The 27,500-nt window shown below is 42.1% G+C and overlaps 1 protein-coding gene across 1 annotated transcript; it reads right to left on the minus strand.

The window, feature by feature from the left end:
- Positions 1-3,182: 3,182 nt before the first annotated feature.
- On the minus strand, positions 3,183-21,255 carry LOC126992345 (uncharacterized). Its single transcript, XM_050851051.1, has 13 exons — positions 21,234-21,255; positions 16,253-16,410; positions 15,330-15,359; positions 12,822-12,966; positions 12,117-12,256; positions 11,522-11,650; positions 10,929-10,976; positions 9,689-9,976; positions 8,974-9,077; positions 6,664-6,809; positions 5,769-6,019; positions 4,809-5,077; positions 3,183-4,387 (listed from the first exon to the last, which is right to left on the minus strand). The coding sequence occupies exons 1-13, from the start codon at positions 21,236-21,238 to the stop codon at positions 4,223-4,225; spliced, it is 1,878 nt and encodes a 625-aa protein (XP_050707008.1). The 5' UTR covers positions 21,239-21,255; the 3' UTR covers positions 3,183-4,222.
- Between the last annotated feature and the right edge of the window lie 6,245 nt (positions 21,256-27,500).

The raw sequence follows: 27,500 nt of genomic DNA on the forward strand, positions 1-27,500 counted from the left end.
GTTTGTCACATCCACGGTGCAGAAGACTCGTCAAACTACCGCTAGGCTCATAAAACGACCCATGGAAACACCTACGACAACCTAAACGAAAGCCCCTGGAGCGTGAGAAAATACTGCCCTTGTTGATGAAGTCGAGAATCATGCAGAAGAAGAAGGAAAGACAATAACGAGAAGGATGGGAAGCTCTACGAAGGCCCTGAAACGTTAGCTAATCCGGGTCTTAATGGTGAAGTCAAGAATCACAAAGAATAAGAAGCAAAGACAATAGCGATGATAGAAAGAGGTCAACGCCACTGCCAGCCAAACCACAATGACTCCAGGCCGCGTGGGCGTACGAGTAATGGACCTAGATGAGCTCAGGCCCGTCAGCGCTGGCTCTCGAGACCAAACAATTACTTAGAGGGAGTCGACGTGCGTGTGTGTGTGGGTGTGTGTGTGAGTGGCGGCCGTGTATCAAGTCCTCGGCTAAATGACCTCATGATAATAAAGAGACAATACTGGATGACGAAAATAAGATAAAGGATTGGAAGGTAATGTTTTTTCTTTCTCTTTTATTTTGCTGTTCCTTTTTTTCTTCCCATTCTCCTCTTGTATCTTTTCTCTCTCTCTCTCTCTCTCTCTCTCTCTCTCTCTCTCTCTCTCTCTCTCTCTCTCTCTCTCTCTCTCTCTCTCTTCTCTCTCTCTCTCTCTCTCTCTCTCTCTCTTCTCCTCCATCTCCTCCATCTCCTCCTCCTCCTCCTCCTCCTGTTTTCAAATGTATTAAGTTCTGGGCTAAATGACTTTACAATTAGAAGAAAAACAGGTAATAGTAGTAGTTTAAACAGAGGAAAAGAAACATTAGCACTTCACGTATCTAATTATCTATACAAAATACGCCCACCTCCTCCTCCTCCTCCTCCTCTTACTATCGTTTCTCCTTTTAAACAAGAAGAAAAAAACCCAGGGAATGACAGTGATTTAAAAAGAGAAAGGAGAGAATTACAACATCATTTATCTATTCTCTCTCTACGAAATACATCCACCGCCTCCTACTTCTGTTCTTCCTCTCGTTTTCCGCTTCAACAATTAGCAGAAAAAAGACAAAAATCAGCGGTTTAGAAAAAGATGAAAACAAAGAAAGGATTGCTACATCACATTATCTATTTTCTCCCTCCAAATACTCTACCTCCTCCTCCCCACTCTCCTCTCCACAACGCAACATTTAAACCACCAGCCAGACAAACACGAGTAATAGAAATGCTTAGGGGTAAATTTCACGCTCAACCTGGTGTCCAAAGCGTCCCATTACACCGGCCACGGAAAAATATCAGTAACGGTGAAGCTTAGGACTCACCAATGAGCCTGGAAGCGAGCCATTGGAAGCGCACACGACTCGCTTCAGCAGAGATCATTAGCGAGAATTTAGGTCGGGTTTCTACTGTTTGATTCTCTCTCTCCATTAGTGTGTGTGGGTGTGTGGAATGAGGTCAGGTACAGGATGGAATGGAGGGAGGAGGAGGGAAAGAAAGGCAGGGAGAGTAGAGTAAATAGAGAAATGTAGAGGAGGAAAGAAGAGAAGAGAGGTAGAGTTAGAGGAGGAGGAAGGAAAGAAAGGAAGGGAGAGTAGAGTAAGTAGAGAAATGTAGAGGAGGAAAGTTATGACATAGGAAAGAAAAGAAGAGAGGTAGAGTTAGAGGAGGAGGAGGAGGGAAAAAAAGGAAGGGAGAGTAGAGTAAATAGAGAAATGTAGAGGAGGAAAGTGATGACATAGGAAAGAAAAGAAGAGAGGTAGAGTTAGAGGAGGAGGAGGGAAGGACAATGGAAGTGAATCACCGAGTCTCTTGAAGGAAATTAGAAAAAAAAAAGAAGTAGAGGAAGTAGTGAAGTAGAAATGAATCAGTCTCTTTCTGTCAAGTTATATTAGTGAGTCTCTTTGTATATATATCTTTTAGTCTATGTTTTTCTTTTTTAATATTTGTGTGTGTGGGAGGACCGGGGTTAGGTAGAGGTAGACATGGAGGAGAGAAAGAAAATAAGAATGAAAGAAAGAGGAAAGGAGAGTAAAACAATGGGGAGGAGGAGGAATACACACACACACACACACACACACACACACACACACACACACACACACACACACACACACACACACACACACACAGGCTAGGCTCTGCTTACCTAATCATAACTAGCATTACCTGAGGTAACTTACATCCGGGGTCCTGTGTGTGTGTGTGTGTGTGTGTGTGTGTGTGTGTGTGTGTGTGTGTGTCAAGGGAGCCGCAGGGTTTCTCTCTCTCTCTCTCTCTCTCTCTCTCTCTCTCTCTGATTTCCCCAGGTACCCATTTATCGCCTGACACATAAGGGAACGAGAAGAAAACGAAGGAGAGAGAAGAAAAGAAACCCCTGACTACCCTATTTATCTCTCAGGCCAATCTGTTGTGCCTTGTAACAATAGACATAATAAGAACGATGACTGCAATGGAAGGGAGTAGAGAAAAATAACGTACAGGTAGAGATAGGTGAAGAAAGTCTATGGTGTTTAGTGTAGTATTTGGGACTCCGTATAAAAGACTGTATCGGAGTTTTTATTAAGGTAACATTCACCTCTAGAAATAATAATAATGATAACGTTATAATGAAGGAAAGCAGAGAAGAGTAACGTGGAGGCAGAGAAAGATGAAGGAAGTCTATGACGTGGTGTGTATTTGTGACCCCGTAAAAAAGACTGTATCGGAGTTTTTATTAAGGTAACATTCACCTCCAGAAATAATAATAATGTCAGTGGTAATGAGAGAAGGAGAGAAGAACAACGTTGGGATAGAGATAGTGAAGAAAGTCTATGGTGTGGCGTGGTGTGGATTTGTGACCCCGTATAAAAGGGTGCATAGGAGTTTTTGTAACATTCACCTCTTCTTATCTGGTAACATTTTCTGGGAGGCGTTTTTCATGCTCTCGTATTTGTTCATTAATCTTGCGGAGGTGTTTGTACATGTTGACGACGCTTCATATTCACTACACTGGAAAACAAAATATAACAAGAAAACAAGAACGATACAACTTATGGTGATTTTATTTGCAGTAGTAGTAGTAGTAGTAATAGTAGTAGTAGTAGTAGAAGTAGTAGTAGTAGTAGTGGTGATAATAATAATAATAATAATAATAATAATAATAATAATAACAACAACAACAATAACATTAACAACAACAACAACAACAACAACAACAACAACAACAACAAAAAGACCTTACACACACACACTCACATCCATCAACCAATCTTCATCCTGTCACATAAATATCACTTAAAATACACACACACACACACACACACACACACACACACACACACACACACACACACACACACACACACACACACACACACACACACACACACACATTAGCAGCATCCTGTGAAGTGTAGCATATCGGTCAAGGTCAGAGAGATGGTGGTGGAAGAGGAGGAGGTGGAGGAGGAGGAGGAAGATGAGATGCGCTTTTTTTGGTGGAGGAAATGATCGGAGGTCCTTGGGTGGTGTTGGTGGTGGTGGTGGAGGTGGTCAAGGAGGTGTTGGTGGTGATGGTGGTGGTGGTGGTGAAGGTTGAGATAGTATAGGCGGGCAGGAAGGGTAGAAAATGAGAGAGGAGGACAGTAGTAGTAGTAGTAGTAGTAGTAGTAGTAGTAGTAATAGGATTAGAACACCAACTCCTTTATCATAAGCACTTAGAAACGAAATCCTCCTCATCCTCTTGTGTCTGTGTTATGTAGAGTCTCACAAAACGTATGGAAGAGTTATATTTTTCACTTATTGTAGACCGTGTGTGTTTGTATATGTGTGTGTGTATGTGTATGACCAAGTGAACTAAAACAGGCTCACATAGATGATAATTTCCCATCCACCCTTTCAATACATCCATTCATCGCTTTAAACATCCATTCCTTCATTCATCACTACACCATCTCATTCACTAACCTCTACAAACACTTCACACTGTAGAAGAAGACGTTACTTACCTCACAATACAACATAAATTACTTTGTACGTACTCGCAACAGATAAAGAAAAAAACAATAATAACAATACCAACACAAAATATGACCCGTTGGAAAGGCAAAATCAGAGAACACACACACCAACAACACCCACAAAGAACATCCATCACATTCGCATCCAAAACATTACAGAGAACGGGCCAGGGAGAGAGACAAGACACGCAGACCAACCCAAACGAAGCGCGCTCAGCTGGGCGGGGCGAGGACGACGTCGAGGAAGGTTGAGGAGCTGGGAACTTCAGCGAACAATTGCGGGTAGTCGAGACCACACTGTCCCTCGCCTCCCATGACGCCCACGAGGTAGTGTAAGTTGCTACGGTCTTCTCGGATAAGCGGAGCGCCCGTCTCAAGCTGCAGAAGGGAAGGAGTGGGTGAGGGGTGAGTTAGTAAGTAGTACGGGAGGGGTGAAGTGATGGTTAAGGGAGTAGAGGAAGATAGGGAAGAAAGGACGGATGCAGGGATAGATTGATGCTGTTGGGCTCAGAGTGACAAATATGAACACTGAGGCTACGCGCAATCTTACCCTAAACCCCTAACTCTTTCCTATTCCCTTCCAGTACAGTTAGCATCTCCTTGAACGTCTCTAATGCCCCAAAACACACAGAAAGGGAAATACTATTGGGCTAATGTGCCGGATATGAACACTAAGGCAACGCGCAGTCTTACCCTATACCCCCAACTCTACCGTTACTCTTTCCTACTCCCTTCCACTACAGTTAGCATCTCTTTGAACGTCTCCAATGCCTCAAAACACACGCAAACGCTCACTCACCTGGCAGAGGGGCGAGGATGACTGCACTGTCCTGGCACACACGACGCGCTGGTTCGTCATACTCTGCTGGATCCGCTGGCTTGGGTACGGCAGGTTACTCAGGGTACCGGCACAGTCACCCCGGCTCAGTACCCGCATGTCCGCCTGCACAAGCCTCGCGGCGGAGGAAGAGGAGGAGAAGTTTCGCTTGCTTCCCTTCCTCTTCCGCGGTGTGCTCGTCTCCTTCAGCCATCCGGACACGATGCCGTTGTCGCGGATAAACCTGTTATCTGTGGAAGGTTTTGGTTGCCTCGTGAGCCTTGTGAGATGATAATTGGTCCATATTCTCAAACCAAACCCAGGAAAAAGAAAGAATAAAGAACAGAGAGGGTAAAGAGACAAGCAGAGGAAGAGAATGAGGAATTAAGGAAAGAAAAATAGGTAAAGGAGAGCGAAAAGAGGACAAACAAATATTGAAATAGAAAAGGGAGGCTCACAAACACACTCACACACACACACACACACATTTGGTAGGGCTTTCGTAGAGGTTGTGGTGGGTATTAGCGTTGCCATGGGTAGTTATATGACCCTAGGGATAGTTTTAACAAGACTTCTGCATCGTGAATGTAAAAAACAACGCATGAGAACACGACTAATCTTTCTGGGCTTGGGAAATCGTTATGCTGAGAGTCGAAAGCATCTAAGAATACGTAAAAGATACATATTCACGGCTGAACACACAAAGCATATATAAACACACTCACCAGGGATAGTTTGACAAGACTTCTACACCGTGAATGGGAAAACACGAATGAGAGCCCGAATACTCTTCTTTTCTGGCCTTTGAAAATCGTTATTGTGAGAGTCAAAAGCGTTTAAGAATTCGTAAAAGACACAGATTCACCGCTAAACACGTAATACATATATGAACACCCACCCACCACGCTGCTCCTATACAGAAAACAAAAGAATACCACTTACAATGAACCGGAAGACACACAGGCCGCACATCCATGTCAATCCTAACGGGCTCTGCGAGGGTCAGGACTGCCAGGTTGTTGGTGGAGCGCATGGGGTTGTAGGTGAGCGGGAAGGACACCGAGGAGATGGCCAGACCGCTGTTGTGCTCGCTGTCTTCCTCTTCAGCGGATGAGGACGAGGACGAGGAGGAGCGGGAGCGGTGTTGGTGGGAGAACACGGCACGGAGCTCATGTACACGCACCGTCTTGGTCCTGTTATGGGATGGAGTTTTTTTTTTATAGTGAGTGTGTGTTGGTGAATGTTACGTAGAGGGAAGGGCATTACTTTACCGCCCTTGTACTTATAATGAAGAGAAAGCGAGGTAAAGTGCAGAGTTAGTGTTCAGAATAAGTTAGGTCCCAGTAGAGAGAGAGAGAGAGAGAGAGAGAGAGAGAGAGAGAGAGAGAGAGAGAGAGAGAGAGAGAGAGAGAGAGAGAGAGAGAGAGAGAGAGAGAGAGAGAGAGGAGGAAAATCAATATAGCAAGAGAAAAAAAGGAAGAATAAAGAAGGGAAAGAAAAAGGAGACATAATCAGAGGAGGAAAATGAATACAGAAATAGAAAAACGAAAGGAAATAAAGAAACGAGGAAAAAATAAGACAAACAAATAAAGAAAAGATTTAAAGAGCGGAGAGAAACAATGACGCAGAGGAAGAAAATTATTGTAAAAATAGAAAAAAAAAAATAAGTAAAAAAAAAGAGAAAGGAGAGAAACAGACAAACAAACAAAGGAAGAAAATTAACATAGAAAGAGAAAAAGAAAGGAGAAAACACCCAAGAGGAAAACATAAAAGGGCAAAAAATAGAGGAAAGAAAAAAAAAGAAAAAAAAATGTCACCTCGCTCCCCACCGTCTCACCTATCAGGCAGGAAGACACAGGACGCGGATGTCAGCACGTGGGTCTGGTCGAGAAGAACGCCCGTGCACCGTTGCGTGGCTGAAGGGTCAACCTGGGGCGATATGGTAACTCCCGCGTCCACCAACACCTTCCTCTCGATGCTCACCTGAGAACGAGGGTTAGGTAGAGACAGGTAATTAGTTATACATTGTTACCTTTTCTGTTTTCTGCTTCCTATGGGTCAGGTATATACAGGTAATTAGTTGTGCTTCGTATGTCCTTTAGAACAGGTAGAAATGATTAGTTGTGGACAGGTATATAATTAGTCCCTTATTTCCTTTGAGACAGGTAGATATTATGGTACGCCTCATATTTCCTTTTAGACAGACAGAGAGAATTAGTTACGGTTCATATTCCCTTTTGGACAGGTAGAGAGGATAAGTGATCTTTACATCTTCTAGACAGAGATGATTAGTAGCCATTATGTTTCTTTTTCGACAGGTAAAGATAATCAATGGCCTTTTCAATACCGTCAGAACAGGTAGAAATAATTAGCAACCCTCTACATTTATTTCCTTTAGCACAGGTAGGTTAAAAGGTTATTACATTGTGCATATTTTCCGTGTATCTTCAGTCAAACCACGATTTCCGCTAGCGTGGTTCTCATTTGTTTCTTGTTATTGCTGCTGATGAGGATGGTGAGTAATACCGCTGTCCTTCAAGGAACTCTACCGTTGCTTTGGAAGATCGTGGTCACGTCAGAAAACCCCGGAAATCTGAGAACAACGCCAGCGGAAATCGTGGTTTGACTGAAGATCCACGGAAAATTTGCCCAGTGTAATAACCCCTTTACGAGATAGCCAGGTATTACGTAGGGGCACTAAGGAGGTAGGTAGATAGGTGCGCAGATTGATAGATAGCTAGACAGATTAGCAGATAGATAACATACTAATAGAAAGGTAAACAGGTACGCATGGTAATTAATCTAAGCCACTAACGCAGCACAACAACACAAATAACACCAAACATATCCTCTAAGTAATGTAAGGGCACGCAGACGCTAACATAAACCTCCGCCAAAACCTGAAAGTGCGAGGCTGGGGCACCAGATGGCGGTGGTGGCGCGGGCCTCGTGGCAGCGGCGGAGATCCAAAAGCTTCCATAATCGTCTTCAACATACACGCAAATAATTTATGACGATACGTGTTTTTAGTGATGTTTTCCTAAGTATATGATGTTGAGAAGTCCTAAATATGTCCTGTGGTAGCTTAGGAAAGATAGTATAGCAATAGAAGTCGCTAGTTGGCATCCCTGGGACTCCTTTCAAATCAAACAGCAAGCACCCTCAGTTTACGTGGTGCTGTCGACAGGAGTGAATCGCTGCTGTGTGTGTCTGTCTGTGCCATCTATAAACAGGTTAGTGGAGGGTTATTGTGTGTTTCTTGGGTTATATAATGCATTTGGGTTAAGATTCGTTTTAGGTCCGTGCCAGTATCTCATTACCTACCTTATGAAACATCAATCTCTTAATATATCTTTTCTACAATCCTTCAACAGTCATGGAAACGCTTTGAAAATCCAATTCAAGGACTTTTTTTTTACTCTTGAAAATGGGGGATAATGTTTACGAAAGCGCGTCGCCTCCCCTGGCGACGGCCGCGGCGACGCTGCAGCCGGTGTTGCGAGAAATACCTCCTCGCTGAAATAAGTCACATATACATGGGGGGGGGGTTAGTTAGATTTAACTTACGTATATGCTTGTAACACGAGAGGAAGCGGCGAAAACTAAGAGGGATAAAGGAAGGTATGGAGGGATGAGTGTTCCGTCTATCGTTGTACCCCTTCTATCACTGACCCTTCGCGTACTTGCAAAAGAGTAGAAAACGGCGGGAACTGATAGGAATAGAGGCAGGGATTAAGGGGGCGGGGGCAGAAGGAAGGCTAACGTATACTTGCAAAAGAAAAGACAGCGGCTTAAACAAGTATGGAGGGTATAAGCGGGCAGGGATGAGGGGTTCGTCCATCGTTTTACCTTTATTCAAACACTGACTGATCCGATTACCCTTGCATTACGAAAGAAAACGGAGTAAACTGACAAGAATAGAGGAAGGGATTAGCATTTCGTCCATCGCTGTATCCATTTTAGCATTCACCCGACTACCTAAACGTGAAATAGAGAGGAAAAGGCGAAAACAACATGAGAGAAGGGAGGGATTAGCGCTTTGCCCCATCATTATATCATTCTAACCCTATCTATCTAACCCTACCAATACCCACCATCATCTGACCCTTCATATATACCCACCACTATCACCATCACTATCACTCACCATCCACGGCCACACGCCAGGCACAGAATCCTTCCAGGGCTGTCGGCGATTTCGGTCAGTGTTGGAGACTCGCACCACGCCCGCTTCCACCCCGGAGGCCAAAGCTGCGAGGGACGGAGAGTTAAGGAGTTGAAAGTGTAATGCCAGAGTTAAGTAAAGACGGAAATATATATGTCGGAGTAAAAAAAAAAAGTAGGTTAAGTAATTATTTCCTTATTCACTTATAATTACTTAACCTACTTTTTTGACTGACATATATTTCCGTCCTTACTTAACTCTGGCATTACAAAAGGAATCATAAAACCGCAAAGAAGCTTGAAATAATGAAAGTTAAATAAGGTTACCATGTCAAAAGGGGGAACTATTTAAGTGTTGCCAGAAGAAAATGGGGGTCAGGTAGTGTTGCCAGAAGAGAATGTGATCTTGATAGTGTTACCAAAGTTAGAATGAATGAAAAACGTCAATAAAATAGCAAAGAACCGAGACAAAGGTACCAAAAGCGTTACCAGGGCGCAGTAGGAGCTAAATAAGTGTTACCAGAACAAAATGGTAACTAAGAAAAGTGTTACCACGACAAAATGGGAGCTTGTAAGTTAAATAGGACAACAATAGCTAAAGAAAAATGACGATAAATTAGGGAAATGCTATAAATGGATAAATAACGAATTATATAGCAGACTAAAGCTCTCACATACACACACACGCACGCACCCACCTTGAGAGAAAACATCGGTCCTTCTCCTTAGCTTCTTCACCATCTCTTTCCTTCTCATCCCGTTGGTTCTGTTTCCATTCTTGCGACGACGTGGTTGCCTGTGTTGCCCCTCTTCTTCCTCCTCTTCTTCTTCATCGCTATCTTCATCCTCCTCTTCCTCTTCCTCCTCCTCTTCCTCCATCTCCCGTCCTTTCCTGTTACCTCCTCTTCCCCCATCTTCCATTTTCCCTCCCTCCACTTCCTCCTCCTCCTCCTCTTCCAAGGTTTGCTTCTCAGTGGTTTCTTCCACTAATAAGGAAGAAAAAGTGGACTTAGAAAATTGTATTACGGAAATTATAAAAGGAAGCCACAAGTAGTTGACAGTGGGGGATAGAAAACTAATGTAGAGTGTCTTTTGTTGAAATATAATTGGGAGAAATGCGCTTTTGGGGGGGAAATCGTGAATACAATCTATTAAGAGGATATGAAACGAGAGAGGAAAAGTGTTACGGAAATCATATAAGGAAACCATTTGTAGTTGATAATAGGAGAAAAAACTTATGTGGAATCTAAGTTGTTGATATATGATGGGGTAAATGCGCTTGTTGTTGGGGAAGTCGTGAAAATAAACTATGAAGAGGAGATAAAAAGAGATGGAAAAAGTTAACTGTTTCAATTGTCGGATTAATCTGTTCAGACATAGATGATTGAACGTTTTGGGGTATGATTTATTTTCTCTTTGGTTTGCGATTTTCTTGAAGACAGATTTCTATTACGTTTACGTCTTTAAAATCACTCAAAAAATATCTAAAAACTTGGGAAATTTTCGTTCTAAATTCCAAAATATAGTCAAAATCAAATGAAACAAGGGGAAGAGCCACCACACGAAGCCTCCAGATATTAAATTCTCCGGGTTAGGTTACAAATTAGTCTTGGGGGCGAGGTTGTTGTTGTTATACAGTTCACGTTACGTTGCTGAGTCTGGGTTGGCTGATGGATGAGCTTCCGAGGCTTCAGAAGGACACGAGAGAGGAGGAAAAGGCCGCACGAGAGAAAGAGGAAAAGAGAAAAAGAGGAAAACACGATAATCTATGACAAAAGCAAAACAAGGATGCGCCGTTGCAGAGGCAGAATGTATTACCCTAAACATGGACGGAACCGTGAGAAGGAGGTAGTGAGGTATTTAAGAACAAGATGATTTATGATTTACAACGGAAATATGTGTTAGAGAGATAGTTTGTTCGTTTGTTCGTGTACTTACCGATATCAAAAATTCCTGGGAAGTTCCTGAGACCGCAAGACGTGGGCGCTGCAGAGAGAGAAAGAGAGAGAGAGAGAGAGAGGGGGGGAGTCCGTATTAGAGAGATTTATATAAAAGAACAACAACAACAACAACAATAATATGCACACTCTAACCTCCTCCTCTTCCTCCTCCTCTTCATCATCATCTTGCTCTCATAATATCTAATCCTTTATTTTTTTTATTTTTCCTCCATCCCTCCATCCTTTTCTTCCTTCCTTCTTATTCCATCTCTCTTCTCCTTCTCTTCCTTTTTCCACTCCATCCTTTTCTTCTTTCTTCTTCCATCTCTCTTCTCCTTCTCTTCCTCTACCACTCCATCCTTTTCTTTCTTCTTTCTTATTCCATCTCCTCCTCCCCTCTTCCTCCTCCTTCATCCAGCATTACCTCATCCATTCATATCTTCTCGTTTATCACAGCATCCATCTTCCTCTCACTTCATCTCAGCCACTCATGCGCACTTACATTCATCCATTCCCATCTTCTGTCACAACATCTTTCCCCCGTCATCCCATCATCCCATCACTTCATCTCAGGCACTCTCACATATTTACATTTGTAGTTCTTCACGTCGCCACAAGCCACGGCGGTGATGTTGATTCTGAACCTGAAGTCTTTTTCCATGTCGAGCTGAAGAACCAACACCAGCGGGCCGCCCTTCGTTGGGTCTACCTCGAGGACGCCTGTGTAAAGGGAGGAAAGAGCGCGTGTGTCAGTGAGTGCATGATTGTGGTGGACTCTGAGGCGAAGGAGAGTGAGGGATAGACAGGAAAGAGGGCAAATGAAGAGAACTACAAAGAATAGGTAAGAGGAGGACAGATAAAGAGTGATACGAAGGAGAAAACAAAGGAGAAAGTGTCGTAGTAGTAGTTTGATGTAATGGAAAGTGAAGAAAAGAAGAAAGGAGAACAAGAAAAATAATATAAACGAATACAAGGGAGGATAGTCGGTCTTAGAAGCAGTTTAAGGCAAAGGAGAGTAAAGGAAGGAAAGAAGGCGAGTAGAACAAAAGAGTTACGAAGACAAGGAGTCGTAGGAAAGTTGTGTGTAAACAGTGCCAGGCTTAGAGCGAGGGGTTGTGTGTGTGTGGGGGTGTGTGGGTGTGGATGTTTGTGTGTTCATCCTCGCCCTCCGCTACAAAACACTCACCCTCATAACCCGTGGCGTCGGTACAGAGCGCTGGGGTGATTCCGCCGTTGTAATGAAGTTTGAAGGACGGGGCGTCGTGGGAGCAGGTGGACTGGTGGGCGGGCAGCGGTGAACCGAGGGCCAAGTCCGCGAAGAGAATCCTGAGAGGAGGGAGGGAGACTTAGGCATTGAGAACATTAAAAAGAACGTATGTGATGCTGAAGGAGACAAGGCAGAAGGGTAAATCTGAAGGAGAGAAGTGTAGGAAACAAGAGATAGCTGGCGGGAGACTTGTGCATTGAGAAGGTTGAAGAAGAAAGATGTTTACCGCTATAGATACACATAATAGTAATGGAGAATAGATAAGCTAGTAAATCTAAGTGGGGAAAGTCTTAAGTACAGGAAACAGGAGATAGAATGACCGATGTGGGTGATTAGGAGATGAATACGTAAATAAATGCTTAAATATGTGAAGAGAATGAGATAAAAAATTTAGTGCGAGAAATTTTACGCGTAGGAACAGGATACAGGATAACCAATAGCAATGAATATAAGTTAAATAAATGAGTATATGATTAAATACAGAAAAGATGAGAAAAACACACAGATAGAAGTTAAATAGATAAGTATACGATTAAAGAAAGAAAATGATAAACACAGCGCGAGGGAAAAGAAAACGGAGAACCTTCCCATCACAGGCACTGACCCACCTGTTGAACACCTTACCTTATCGCGCAGGTGTCGGAGGGCGGCGTGTAGGACAACGTGCAGAGGCCGGGGAGGTGTTTCATCCACGTCGGGTACTTAGGACTCTGCCACACCGTCTTGGCGGCATCGCTCGCCTCGCCGCAGGACACCACCTTGACCGCCGCTGAAGTAAGGAGGGATGGCATACGATTGTAACGTCCCTAAAATGATTCTTGACATTTCTTATTACCAGGTCCTACAACAGCTACTGCGACGAACTGAAGATCCTTTGCTTGAGTGGTTAATGGTAGATTTTGAGGCAGGTTTGTGTCTTTTTTTTTTTTTTTTTTTTTTTTTTTACAGCAAGGGTGACAGCACAAGGGCACAAAAAAAGGAACAGCAATAAAAAAGCCCGCTACTCGCTGCTCCTGTAAATAATCGGAAGAGGTGGCCGAAAGAGAGGTCAATTACGAGAAGCAGCAGCAGAGAAGAAGCAGCGACCATCAAACAACAAATGACTTTGGTGTCAGAAAATCTATTAAACAGACGGCAGAGGTCAATATACACTTCAATTCACAGCCGTCTGTTTAACTTATGGGAACAGTATGAAGATGAAGAGATTACTACGGCAGCCTTCCTGAAGTCCTGCAGGACCATATCAGGGCTAGGCCGTACACCGACATCGGCGATGCAATATGACTAAGTGACGTTACACATTGACATTACCCTGTTTTTAAATGAATAAAGCATTTGTTTCATGCTAATATTTGTACATTCTTCATTTTCAGTGAAATTATATTTTCATAAATGACTCCCGTGTAATGAATTATTCAAGTTTTACACCTCGCTGTGACTATAAATACTTACTTTTAAAAATGTACTACTCGGTATAAAAACATACACCTGCATGTGACTATAATAACCTGCTTTTAAAAATGTACTGGTCTGTATATAAGTCATGAGTAGCGAAACCACTCCTATCATGGGCGAAACCACCAGGGAGCGAACTGGTTGAGGTGCAAACACCTACAGGTGGCGAACTGGCAGGAGCCGAAACCTCTGGAAACCCTTGTATGCACAGCTATTTCGTATTGCTTGTATTCCATTTTTTTCTTTTTTTACAGTGGAAGCAGTTCAAGGGCAAAAAAATAAAATAATGGAAAAAAAGCCCGCTACTCACTGCTCCTACAGAGTCAAGAGGAGTGGCTGAAAGATAGGTCAATTTCGGGAGGAGAGTCGTGAGTGGATTTGTAAACTATGCAAAGAAAAGGAGACAGAGTGGTGAAGGTCCTGCCCCAACACCACGAAAGTTTGACCCACTGTTGCAGGCTGTCACATTTTTGGCGAAGATTGAATCAGTGCGAGGTTAGGACACCGCTCTTATTGCCTTCTATTCTTGCTCTCCTCTTCCTGTAGTTCTTTTAATTTTCCTTTTATTTTGATGATTTTTCTATACATTTTCCTTTTCTTTTAATTTTCATACCATTTCTCGTATTTTTTTCCATTTCATGTTTTCATTCTATCTTTCCTTTAGTTTTCCCTTCCATTTCCACCGACAAGGACTCAATTCTGTCTTTATTTTCCTTTTCTATTTAATATTGGTAGTTTTTTTCTTTCCATTTCTCGTATTTTTTTCCATTTCATGTTTTCATTCCATCTTTCCTTTAGTTTTCCCTTCCATTTCCACCGACAAGGACTCAATTCTGTCTTTATTTTCCTTTTCTATTTAATACTGGTAGTTTTTTTTCTTTCCATTTCTCGTATTTTTTTCCATTTCATGTTTTCATTCTATATTTCCTTTAGTTTTCCCTTCCACTTTCACCGACAAGGACACAAGTCTGTCTTTATTTTCCTTTTCTGTTTAATATTGGTAGTTTTTTCTCCTTTTCTCCTACTTTCATTCTATTTTCTTATCTTCCCAATAGGCCGTTCCTTTTTTCCTATTTTTTATTCCTACCTTTTTTTCTTTCTTCCTCTCTGGTTCAAGTTCCATCCCTCGCTAATTTCTCTCCTCGTTCTCTTCTTCCTCCTCCTCCTCCTCCTCCTCCTATTTTTGCTCCACTTCTTCGTAATAAAATTTAAACAGACAGATTCACGCTCGCCTCCTTCCCCCTCATCGCGCACTCATGACCCAAATATCCACTGACGTCACCGCTGTCATACTTTCCAGGAATAAAAGACAGATGGAAGGGAACGTTAAGACCCCCAAAAAACGAGGAAAGATTTAAAATATAAGAAAGTCCGTTATTCTCTCTCTCTCTCTCTCTCTCTCTCTCTCTCTCTCTCTCTCTCTCTCTCTCTCTCTCTCTCTCTCTCTCTCTCTCTCTCTCTCTCTCTCTCTCTCTCTCTCTCTCTCTCTCTCTCTCTTTTATATAGGCCACACGTCTTTCTTTTTTTTGTAAATGTAATACTTCAAAGAAATTTAATTCACCCTAATGTGTGGGCGTGTGCGTGTGTGTGTGTGTGTGTGTGTGTGTGTGTGTGTGTGTGTTATAAGCAGCTTACACTATGAAACAAACAAACAAACAAACAAACACAAACACTCACCGTTATTATCACCGAAGAGACCAAACAAAGCTGTGAAAAGATGGAATTATTATTATTATTATTATTATTATTATTATTATTATTATTATTATTATTATTATTGGTATTCGTCTTTATGGATTTTTTTTTTTACTATTTCTTTTCTGTATTTTTTTTTAACTTTCTTTCTAGTTTGTTTTTTTCTTTTCTTCACTTTTATTTACATTTATTTTGCATATATTTTCGATGGCTTTATTTTTCTGCTTCGCCTTTTAATTATGTAACTGTGCCCTTCACCCATTTCTCTCTCTCTCTCTCTCTCTCTCTCTCTCTCTCATTAAATCCCATCTCTTCTCCTGTTCATTCTTCCGTGCGACTAAATTCCTGTTTGTATAATAATTCTCTCTCCCTCTCTCATGTATTTCGCATTTTATTTTAATATTCCTACTTCATTAATTCCCCCTCTCTATCTATATCTATTTCTCTATCTATATCTATTTATCTATATCTATTTCTCTTTGCATCTTTCCTCCTCTTCTCCCTCTCTCACTTCTTTCTAATTTCTCTACTCTTTCCTTCCCTTCCTGATCCATCTATTGCCTTCCCTTCTTCCTCCTTTTTCCTTCCTTTTTTTCACAACTTCGTAACTCCCTTTCTCTCTTCCTTCCATCCCTTCCATTCTTCCTACCTCCTTTCTTTTCTCCCTCCCTTACTCTCTCCTTATCTTCACTTCTTCACTCCCTTTCTCTATTTCTCCCTTTCTTCCTCCTTCTCGTTCTCTATTCTCAACTTCCTTTCTCCCTTCCTCTCTGGCTTTCTTTCCTATCTTCCTCCTTTTCTCCCTCTCACTGCCTCCCATCTCCTTACCTCCTTTTTCATCCTCCCTTCTTTTCTTTTCAACTCCCTTCCTCTCTACTTCCTCCCCTTCCCCATCCAATACTTACGTCTGTGTTGTATTCTCAGGTTGGGGAGGTTGGGCAGGTTGGGGAAGGATACTGTCTTTCCCTCCTCCACCGCCGTCTCCCCCATCACCACCATCAACACCATCAACACCACCCCCACCACCACCGGAATGGAGGGCCGGCTTCTTCCAACACCAAGTCTGAAGAGAGAGAGAAAAAAAGTAAGTGATGTTTTTTTCTCGTTTTTGTATTTATTTTCGTCTTTTTTCGTCGATGTCTTACTGGGAGAGTTTCACAGTTCGCCATGATGGGTTAGAAATGCTCCTAACCATTGCCAAAGACTTCAAAAATCCCTTGTGTAGTATTTGGTGTTCGTATTTAAGCACAGAAATTTGAGGGAAATAAACATATATTTTTTGTGTATTTTGAGCTGAACGAAAACCTTTCCCCAATGGATTATATGAGATTGAATAGTTTGGTTCGGGAGATTACAAAGCCACTGTGTTGGACTGTGAATCGGATCCTAGTGGGTGAGTCTCAAAGCTGCTTGTCGCTAGAGGGCAGCACAGGGGAGGGACCGACGCTGCTGCCACCTAGCGGGAAACTCGTATATCTTCTTTCTCACTCTATTGCCGTCTCTATGTTTTGTTTCTATCTTATTGAACGCTTTCTCTTGATATCAGTTGGAGAGAGAGAGAGAGAGAGAGAGAGAGAGAGAGAGAGAGAGAGAGAGAGAGAGAGAGAGAATAGCTAGATGTATTTGTGAAAGAAATATGCTGATAGAGGTTTTAAAAGAAGGCAGAGGAGGAAGAAAGAGAAGAGGAGGAATAGGAAGAGGAGGAGGAGAAGGGAATAAGAAATAACATAATCATCGTGGAAAGAAACAAAGAAAAAAAAGGGAAAGTAGGGAAGATGATGACAGGAGGGGAGGGAAAGGAGGGGAAGAAGGAGGGAGGAGGAGGAAAGAGAAAGGGAGGGAGAGAAAGGGACGGGAAGGATGTGATTTTGGCCCATCTTTCATTTTGTTTTTCTCTTCCTCTCTTCCCTCCCTCCCTCCCTCCTTCCTCCCTTCCCCTTCCTTCCTTCTTTCCTACTTTCGCTTGTAATGTATCTTCCTTGCACGGATAGACAGATAGATAGATAGATAGATAGATACACATATACCATTCTTTAAACTTATTTCCTTGCTCTTTATCTATTTATCTATCTATCTATCTTCCTTTATTCCTCTTCCAGTCTTCGTCATCTACATCTTTTCTCTGGTTTTCCTCTTCTCCGTCCCCTCTTCCTCCTCATTCCTTACCTCTAACTTAATACTCTCTCTCTCTCTCTCTCTCTCTCTCTCTCTCTCTCTCTCTCTCTCTCTCTCTCTCTCTCTCTCTCTCTCTCTCTCTCTCTCTCTCTCTCTCTCTCTCTCTCTCTCTCTCTCTCTCTCTCTCTCTCTCTCTCTCATTAGGTGATTAGGAAGAAGATAGTTTCGCAAAAAAAGAGGAGGAGGAGGAGGAGGAGGAGGAGGAGGAAGAAGAAGAAGAAAGGTTAAAGAAAGGGAGACAAGGAAGAAAGTACAAGATTGTGATTGATGTGAAGGAGGTGGAAGGGTAATAGGGGACGAGGAGGAGGAGGAGGAGGAGGAGGGGGAGGAGAAGTCACTGGGTACAAATATTTTCTTCCTGACCCAGATGGTGATTCTTGGGTAGGTCAATCCTTGTACCCTGTGTCTCTCTCTCTCTCTCTCTCTCTCTCTCTCTCTCTCTCTCTCTCTCTCTCTCTCTCTCTCTCTCTCTCTCTCTCTCTCTCTCTCTCTCTCTCTCTCTCTCTCTCTCTCTCTCTCTCTCTCTCTCTCTCTCTCTCTCTCTCTCTCTCTCTCTCTCTCTCTCTCTCTCTCTCTCTCTCTCTCTCTCTCTCGCACGTAACGCATTTTTGGAATTCTTTTGTTTTTTTGATGTTTTTTAATTTTATTTTATACGGTTATGTATTTTTAGTTTTCTTCTTTTATTTTCTTTGTTTTTTTGTGTCTGTCTGTCTTGCCTGTGTGTCTGTATTTGTCTCTTCCTTCTCCTCCTCCTCCTTTTTCTTCATTTTCTATCTCCTTTTTCTTGTCCCTCTTGTTCTTTTTCTTGTTCTTTTTCTTGTTCTTCTTCTTGTCAAGTAAAATATAAGTTGAGGCGGCAACGCGAGACTCCAGGGCAAAAAGAAATCTGATTATATGTTAAAAAAACTTTGAAATTACTGACAATACCACCACCACCATCACCACCATCACCACCGCCACCACCATCTGTCGCTAAGCTTCCTCCACCAGTATCAGCACCACCACCAACAACAACAACAGCACCACGATCACCACCACTCCCATCACGTGTGTGTGTGTGTGTGTGTGTGTGTGTGTGTGTGTGTGTGTGCAGCTTATTAAAACTTACTAATGATACATAATTTTGACGCTCCTTAAATTTCAGGCACACGGATTTTCATAATAATTTTACCTCTGTCACTCACTTCCCCGGATCAAATTTCATCGGGAATATTTTCTTGCATTATTTTCGTGTTTACCTGATATGATTTTTACCCGAATTTTCCTCTTCTTTTTATTAATATTTTTTCTTATTTTCATTCATTTATTTATTTTTTTACTGCAAAGCGAGATTGTGTTTTTCTAATGCATTCTGTGTTGTTTTAGTCTATTAGTCTTTGGTTTTATCGTGTCCTTAAATTACTAACAAATATTTATAGCAAAACAGAAATGTCTTTTTTTAATGCTTTCTATCTTGTTTTAATCTACTTCCATATTTAGTTTTATCCTTTCCTTAATTTACTCTCAAATGCAAGACGTATTTGTATTTCCTCTAATTTTCTAATGCATTCTATCGAGTATTAGTCTCTGGTTTTATCGTGTCCTTAAATTACTTACAAATATTTATAGCAAAACAGGAATGTCTTTTTTTAATGCTTTCTATCTTGTTTTAATCTACTTCCCTATTTAGTTTTATCCTTTTCTTGACTTACTCTCAAATGCAACACTTATTTATATTCTCTCTGTCGTTTTTTTGCTTCACTTCACACAATATCTAACGCTAAAAGACCTTCAAATGACAAAGCACCGGATCTGAGCACAGGGGCAAAGCGTAGGTTACAGTCCTTTCTCTGTTGTATCCTCCACGACATTCTACAAAAAAAAAAAAAAAGAGAAAATGAATCCCACAAAAACTACCCTCTACTTTCATATGACTAGGCAACGGATATGAGCACAGTGACAGAGCGTAGATTATATAATTATAGTTGTGTTCTTCTGTATCTGCGACGATATACTAGAAAAACAAAGAGAAAACGAATCCCACAAAACAACCCTCGATTTCAAGACGTAGTTGTATTTCCACTTTTCCTTCTTTCATATGGCGAGGCAACGGATATGAGCACATTGGCAAAACGTAGATTACAGTACTTTCTCTGCTATATCCACCACGACATTCTACAAAAAAACAAAGAGAAAACCAGCACCACAAAAAGTACCCTCGATTTCAAGACGTATAATTATGTATTTTCACTTTCCGACTTTCAAATAACGAGGCAACGGATATGAGCACAGTGACAGAGCGTAGATTATAGTTCTGTTCTTCTGTATATGCGGTGACATACTAAAATAGGCGGAGACAAATCGAATCCCACAAAAAAACTACCATCTATTTCAAGGCGTATATGCTTTCCATGTCACGTACACACTTTCAAATGTCTAGGTAGCGGATATGAGAACAAAGGTAAAGGGTAGATTATAGTTCTTCCTTTTCTGTATTTGCGACGATATACGATGAAGACAAAGGAAAAAAAATGCCACTATAATAACCTTCAACTCCAAGACGCATTTGCATTTTGTCCCCCGTTAAGACTCTATTAACTAGGTAGCGGATATGAGCACAGGGGCAGAGCGTAGATTATAGTTCTTTCCATGATGTATCTGGAACGACATAGTAAAGAGAGCAGGAGGAAGCAAATGCCATGAAGAATCCCTCGTACATTTGGACTCCCTCAAGAGTCTTCCTGGATTCCCTCTCGCGATTCTCTCTTGAACATCTGGATTCTCTCTGTCTTCGGTTATCACGTCTGGCTGCCTAAGTTTGAGACACATGACATTCGAGCTAAGCATTTCTGGGGCGGAGGGATTTCTCTTACGTCACTGGCTTCGTTATAAGGTCAGTACATTCGTGGGAATTCGCCATCCCCGTCTGGCTGCACTAAGTTCAATGCAGTCATGGAAATTCGCTTTTGCCTGGTTTCCCTAAGTTCGAGGCATACGTGGAGATCTTACAGATAAAGTTTGGGGCTTAGGGTATAGCTGCGCGTGACCTCGGTGCTCATCTCAGTCTCTTTGGCCCTTGAGTTTGTGGTGGATTCGAACCCATTACCTCAGGACACACGGCGGGTAGATTTTAAGGTACCTGGAATCTCTCAGTGTAACATGACTCTGAAAATTCGCTGATGTAGTGTCTCGATTTTCTGAGATTTGCACGATGATTAAGGTGACGGAGTTAAGCGCTGGAGTCAGGCGTAGTTAAGGTGGTGAATGGCTTGCTACTTTGTATTTAGGCGACGAAGATGAACAAGGGGGTAATGACTCTCCTCGGTTAATTGATTACATTGTCACGTTAGGATAGTGCAAAGGTTGTCTCTTCTCTTCCCCTTCCTCTCTCTCACAGTCCCCTCTCCACTGTCACGTTAGGATATTGCAAAGGTTGTCCCTCCCTTCCCTACCCCTTTCTCTCTCTCACAGTCCCCTCTCCACTGTCACGTTAGGATATTGCAAAGGTTGTCCCTCCCTTCCCTTCCCCTCTCTCTCTCTCTCTCTCTCTCTCACAGTCCCCTCTCCACTGTCACGTTAGGATATTGCAAAGGTTGTCCCTCCCTCCCCTACCCCTTTCTCTCTCTCACAGTCCCCTCTTCACTGTCACGTTAGGATACTGCAAAGGTTGTCCCTCCCTTCCCTTTCTCTCTCTCTCAAACTCCCTCAAGACAACCTCCTGGAAACACCTACCTCATGTTGCTCCTGCGAGGTGTCGAAGTGTTCTGTTCCTTTACACTGCAACAACTTTCTCTTATATAGGTTACTGTTGAGGGGGAGGGGGGGGGAGGTAAGAAGGGAGAGAGGGGTAGAGGGATGAGGGTGCCAGATGCTGCTGGAATACTAAACTTTCAAACAATTACCTTGACATTGAGACGAAATACGAAATAACTGACATTGACTTTGAGGTTCGGAAATCCAGGTGTATTTTTGAGGTAGAATGAAAGGAGATAGAATGATTGAGAGACTAAAAGAGAGGGAGAAAGAGAGAGTGAGAGCGGTAGAGAGAGTAAAAAGGCGTGAAATAGGGAGAGTAAAGAGCCCCGGGGGTGGAGTGCCTCAGGGTGAGTCTGTTGTCTCTCGCTGTTCATGGGTAGAGCTGTCACCTGTTCCTCATTGCCCATCCAGAGAGTTTCACTGGATGCGTGCGTGTCTGTGTGTGTGTGTGTGTGTGTGTGTGTGTGTGTGTGTGTGTGTGTGTGTGTGTGTGTGTGTGTGTGTGTGTGTTTCCTTAAGCTTTCTCTCTTTAGTGACAACAAGGTGATTTAAAGAGGAGGAAGAGGAAGAGGAGGAGGAAGTATGGAAAGAGAAGCTTGAGTAGAGGAAGAAAAAGGGAAAAGAATGAGGAAGGAGGTATTGAAGGAGGAGGAGGAAGAAGGAGGAGGAGGAGGAGGAGGAGATCAGGATGTAAGCATAATAAGAGGAGAAAGGGTATAGCCGGAGGAAGGAAGGAGTGGCAAGAAGGAAGGAGGAGGAGGAGGAGGAGGAGGAGGAGGAGGAGTGAGAGTGGGAGGATCCGTTATAGTACGAAAACAAACATAAAGTGTGTGTGTGTGTGTGTGTGTGTGTGTGTGTGTGTGTGTGTGTGTGTGTGTGTGTGTGTGTGTGTGTGTGTGTGTGTGTGTGTGTGTCTCTCTCTCTCTCTCTCTCTCTCTCTCTCTCTCTCTCTCTCTCTCTCTCTCTCTCTCTCTCTCTCTACCTGTCACGCCAACACCTGGTGGATGTAGGTAATGGTTTTAACTCTCTCTCTCTCTCTCTCTCTCTCTCTCTCTCTCTCTCTCTCTCTTTCCTCCAGACTTGGCTAGGACTTAAGAGGAGGGGGATTTGGAGGAGGAGGAGAGAGAGAGAGAGAGAGAGGGAACACATTTGGAGGGAGGGAGGAGGTCTCTCTCTCTCATCTCTCTCTCTCTCTCTCTCTCTCTCTCTCTCTCTCTCTCTCTCTCTCTCTCTCTCTCTCTCTCTCTCTCTCTCTGTATATATATGATGTAATCTATTTATTTATCTATCTTTGTGTGTGTGTGTGCGTGTACGTGTGTGTTTGTGTGTGTGTGTGTGTGTGTGTGTGTGTATGTGTGTGTGTGTGTGTGTGTGTGTGTAAAGCAAGATAATATGCTTTAACACCTGTCGACACACACAAACACACACACTCCGTTGCTCTACCACCTCCCACACACACACTTTTCCCTTCCTCCTCCTCTTCTTCCTCCTCCTCCTCCTCCTACTCCTCCCTAAAGGCTTATGACGTGAACTCCTCATAGACGTGGTGTTATGTTTTCGTATGGCCGAGAATTTTAAGGTAAAGGGAAAGTTTATATTGGCGGACGGAAAAGTTAGGGCAAGGTCCGTAGTCGTGTGTAAGGGGAACTTTTACGCCTGCTTTGGTTTCCCGTGGTGAGGAATATAAACTTTTTTTTGGTGTTTTTTTATAAAGTTTTTGGTGAATATGTTTTTGAAGTTAAAGGTGATTGGGTTTATGAATTGTCTCTACTACTACTACTACTACTACTACTACTACTACTACTACTACTACTACTACTACTAATTTTTCTGCTGGTATATATTGTGAAAAGATAAAAGATTCTAATAAGCAAAGTATGTTATTATGAAAAAGTAGGTTACACACACACACACACACACACACACACACACACACACACTCACATGCACCCACGCACGCACACACACAGACATTACGTGACTGGCTCCTCAGCACTTCATAACCACACGTTGCTTGAAAATAGTGTATACAAAAAGAAAGATTGTTACAAATGATAAATATTAAAACATACGAATGGCCACTTTTTAAAATTACATTGCAGGAAGAGGTTGAGGCATATGATCATGATAACAACAACAAGAACAGTAACAGTAATAATAATAATGATGATAATAATAGTAGTAGTAGTAGTAGACAGCATTGAAGAAGGACATAGATGGATTGAGAACTGGATAGATAGTTGAAGAGAAAGAAAGAAAGGAAGAATAGAAGAGATTACTGTAGTTGTTTTTGGAGATAGATGGATTGATAACTTAGAATGGAAAGTAGATAGATATTGGAAGAGAAGATTTATATGGGAAACAAAGGAAAAAAACATAAATAGGAGAGAGAAAGGAGGAGAGGAAAGTAGTGAAAGCAAGATTAGGAAGAAAGAAAAAGAAGAAAGAGGAAGGAAAAAAGGAAAGGGGGAAACAAGAGAAGGAAGAGGAGGAGGAGACAAACGAAAGAGATATAGACAGACAGATAGATAGCAATAAAGACAGAAAGAAAGATAGAGATATGGACAGACAGATAGAAAGAAAGACAGAAAGAAAGATAGAAAGAGATATAGACAGACAGACAGATAGAAAGAAAAAAGAAAGAGATATAGACAGACAGACAGATAGAAAGAAAGACAAAGAAAGATAGAAAGAGATAAAGACAGACAGATAGAAAGAAAGAAAGAGAGAAAGAGAGATAGCAAGAGATATAGACAGACAGAGAAATAGAAAGACAGAAAGAAAGACAGAAGGAAGGAGATATAGACAGATAGACAGAGAGACTAAAAAAAACGATTCCACTGTTGACAAGCGGTGATAAAAAGGTTGGGATACATTTGCATATATAAGAGAGTGACCCACCTGTTCCGACGCACCGACTGGGAGGAAGGAGGGAAGGAAAAAGAAAACGTAGTCATCAACCCAAATATGTTAATTCACACGAGGGAGAGAGAGAGAAAAAAAGTGAATATTACGAACACAAAGACGAAGACGAAGAAAATGAGGTGATAACAGCGAGGAGGAAAAAAAAAAAGAGGGAAAAAACAAAAGAAAAATGGATCTGCGCATAGCTTTAAGAATTCGTGAATGAAGAAAATACGACGGGAAGAAAGGAAGAAAAATGTAAATAGAAGAAATGTTAGATTCAGGAAGGTCAAGAAAGAAAAAAAAAGAAAAAAAGGATATCATCACCGACGGCCATGGAATCTTCAACACCACCATCACCACCACCACCACCACCACTTCTATCATCACCACCACCACTACTATGATCACCACCACCACCACCACCACCACCTCCACTATCATCACCACTATCACCAACACCACCACCATCCCTATTATCACTACCACCACTCTCATCACCATCACCACCACCACCACCACCACCACGGAACATATGATCATCCGGGAACATCAACGTCATCATCATCATCATCATCATCGGAACTTGGGGTGGGTTAAAGCGTCCGAGAGCGCGTTCTGACCACCTGTTGCGTGAGTCTTCTTCCTCCTCCTCCTCCTCCTCCTCCTCCTCCTCTTCCTCTTCCTCCTCAGCTCCTCTCTTTCCTTCCTCCTCCTGTCTCTTTCTCCTCTCTTTCATCTCCTTCATTCCTTCCTCTCTCTGTCTTTTCTTCCTTCTTCCTCCTCCTCCTTCTGTCTACCAGCTAATTGATTCTACTTCTCTCCCTCCTTCCCTCCCTCCTTCCTTCCTCCATCTAATTTTCTCTCCACCCCCTGATGAGACGAAGACAGGGCAATAATAGGGGTGAGGGAAAGGTCGAGAAAGTAGAGAGAAGCAAGTAGTAGTAGTAGTAGTAGTAGTAGTAGTAGTAGTAGTAGTAGTAGTAGTAGTAGTAGTAATTGCTTAAGGAAGTGAAAAAAAAGGGGAAAGGGTATAACTGATGACCCTGAAGAAAGAAAGTGCTTGATAGGAATGTAAAGAAAGAAGAGAGAAAAAAAGAGAAACGGGGAGGAGGAGGAAATGGAGGAAGATAAGAACAGAGATGCATTCATTGAGGAGGAAAGAAAGTATAAGAAAACGAATAAGATGAAGAAGAGAAGAATTATAAGGGAAACAAATGGAAAAAAATATAAACAAGAGATAAAGGTGGACAGCAAAATAGAGTAAGCAATATCAGGACGAAGTAAAGGAGGAATGGAAGGAGACAGAAGAAGGAAAAGGAGGAGGAGGAGGAGGAGGAGGAGGAGGAGACAAATGAGAGAGCCAGGGTACAGTGCAGTAGAATGAGGTAGAAGGAGGAGGAAGAGGAGGAGGATGTGGCCTGGATCTGTCCCGAATATAGTAGAGAGAACATGGAGGACGAAGGGTGTGTCAAGAAGAAAGTAAAGAAGAAAGGAGGAAAGAAAAGAAGAAAGAAAGGAAGGAAGAAAGAGGGGAAGGACGAAAAGAAGGAAATAAGAAAGGAAGGAAGGAAAGAAAGGAAGGAAAAAGGGAGGAAAGAAGAAAGAAAGAAAGAAAGGAAATAATGAAGAAATGGAGCAGAGAGAGAGAGAGAGAGAGAGAGAGAGAGAGAGAGAGAGAGAGAGACGAAGATAATATAGACTGGAGAGATTAAGGGAGGGAGGGAGAGAGAAGGAAGAGGAGATAAACTGGGTGAGCAAACAGAGAGAGAGAGAGAGAGAGAGAGAGAGTGTCCTCCACCCCCCCGGATGTATGCTAAATAATTGTAGAAAGCTTGACAGACAAACACACACACGGTTCGAGGTTATGTCAGGTTGGGTAGCAGTAGTAATAGTAGTAGTAGTAGTAGTAGTAGTAGTAGTAGTTCTCTCTCTCTCTCTCTCTCTCTCTCTCTCTCTCTCTCTCACTTTTTCTCTACTTTCTCTATATAGTTTTTCCTCCCTTCGTTTCCTCTCTCAGCGTTTCTCTTTTGTTTTTCTTGACATATCCTCCTCCATACATTCTCCTCCTCCTCCTCCTCTCCCTCCTCCTCCTCCTCCTCCTCCTCCTCCTCCATGTTCTTTCTGACAGCTCGCAACTTTCCTTCACCATAACTTCTTCCTTCCTTCCTCCTCCTCCTCCTCCTCCTCCTCACTTTTCCTTCTTACTCAATATCATGGAAGACTTTTATTTTTATTTATCATTCTTATGGAAAAGTTAACGATGCTCCCCTTGCGTGTGTGTGTGTGTGTGTGTGTGTGTGTGTGTGTGTGTGTGTGTGTGTGTGTGTCCTTAATGGCTGAGTAATTATGCAAAGCGTCATCTGTTTTCTTTATTTTCACTTTTTTTCCAGCTAACGAGAAGACTTTTTCTCTCTTTTCTTGTTTCTTTGACTTGTTTTCTTATTTCACTTTTTCTTTCTTTGTCTTTTCTCTTTTTTTCTTTATTTTCTTTCTCTCTAATCTATTTTTTTTCTTTAGGTTGCTGTTCGCGGATTTTCTGAATAAAACAATAATAAAAATCAAAGTAAAGAGAGGTATTATTTTTTTTCAGTCATATTCAGTAACACAAATATATTAAACAGTTCCAATGTAATATCTGAACATAGTAATAACAGTTAAGATTAGCAATGCAAGGACATCTGCTAACCTAACTCTTCTTTTTTTTTTCTCTCTCATTTTTACATTAGTTTCATCCATATAACATTCCTCTAAGGCTTTTTCGCTCCACATCTTCACTCTCCGCTATGCAAACTATTCTGTGTAGCGCATCTAAATTCACTGTAGCGTGTTAATAGCTTTTTTTGTGTGTGTACGTGTGGAGAGATGTAGATAAGTAGATGAGGTTGAAAGAGTAATAATAAAATATTTGATGGTAAATTTGATGCCTCGAGAAGGATGGATTAGACTCATTAGGGCATCGGGGGGAGAGAGAGAGAGAGAGAGAGAGAGAGAGAGAGAGAGAGAGAGAGAGAGAGAGAGAGAGAGAGAGGTGGATGACGTTGGGAAAGGTCTTTATCATGAGTGAAATTATTGGATAGATAGTGAAGACTGAAAGAGTAATTACGTAATAGTAATGAAGGTGCCCCGAGCAGGATGGAGTTATAGTAATGTTTTCCACTGTTGATGATGGTAATGACTTCGATTTTGTTTTGGTGTGCCTTTAAATTTTGCTTTCTCTGTGGTGTACTGTCTCGTTTTCTTTGTCTTTTTGAATGGCTAGCTATAACGAAGATGAAGACTAGAGGAGAGGAGATGAGGGAAAGGAGAAGAATGGAAGGGGGAAGGTAAAGGATATGA

Source organism: Eriocheir sinensis, unplaced genomic scaffold, assembly GCF_024679095.1.
Source record: "Eriocheir sinensis breed Jianghai 21 unplaced genomic scaffold, ASM2467909v1 Scaffold449, whole genome shotgun sequence".
Lineage (NCBI taxonomy): Eukaryota > Metazoa > Arthropoda > Malacostraca > Decapoda > Varunidae > Eriocheir > Eriocheir sinensis.

Coding starts and splice junctions, on each gene's coding strand:
- LOC126992345 (XM_050851051.1), bottom strand. Junction 12,967..15,329: donor TCTCTTCGGTGATAATAACG/GTGAGTGTTTGT, acceptor TCCTTACTTCAG/CGGCGGTCAAGGTGGTGTCC. Junction 11,651..12,116: donor CGACGCCACGGGTTATGAGG/GTGAGTGTTTTG, acceptor CCCTTTACACAG/GCGTCCTCGAGGTAGACCCA.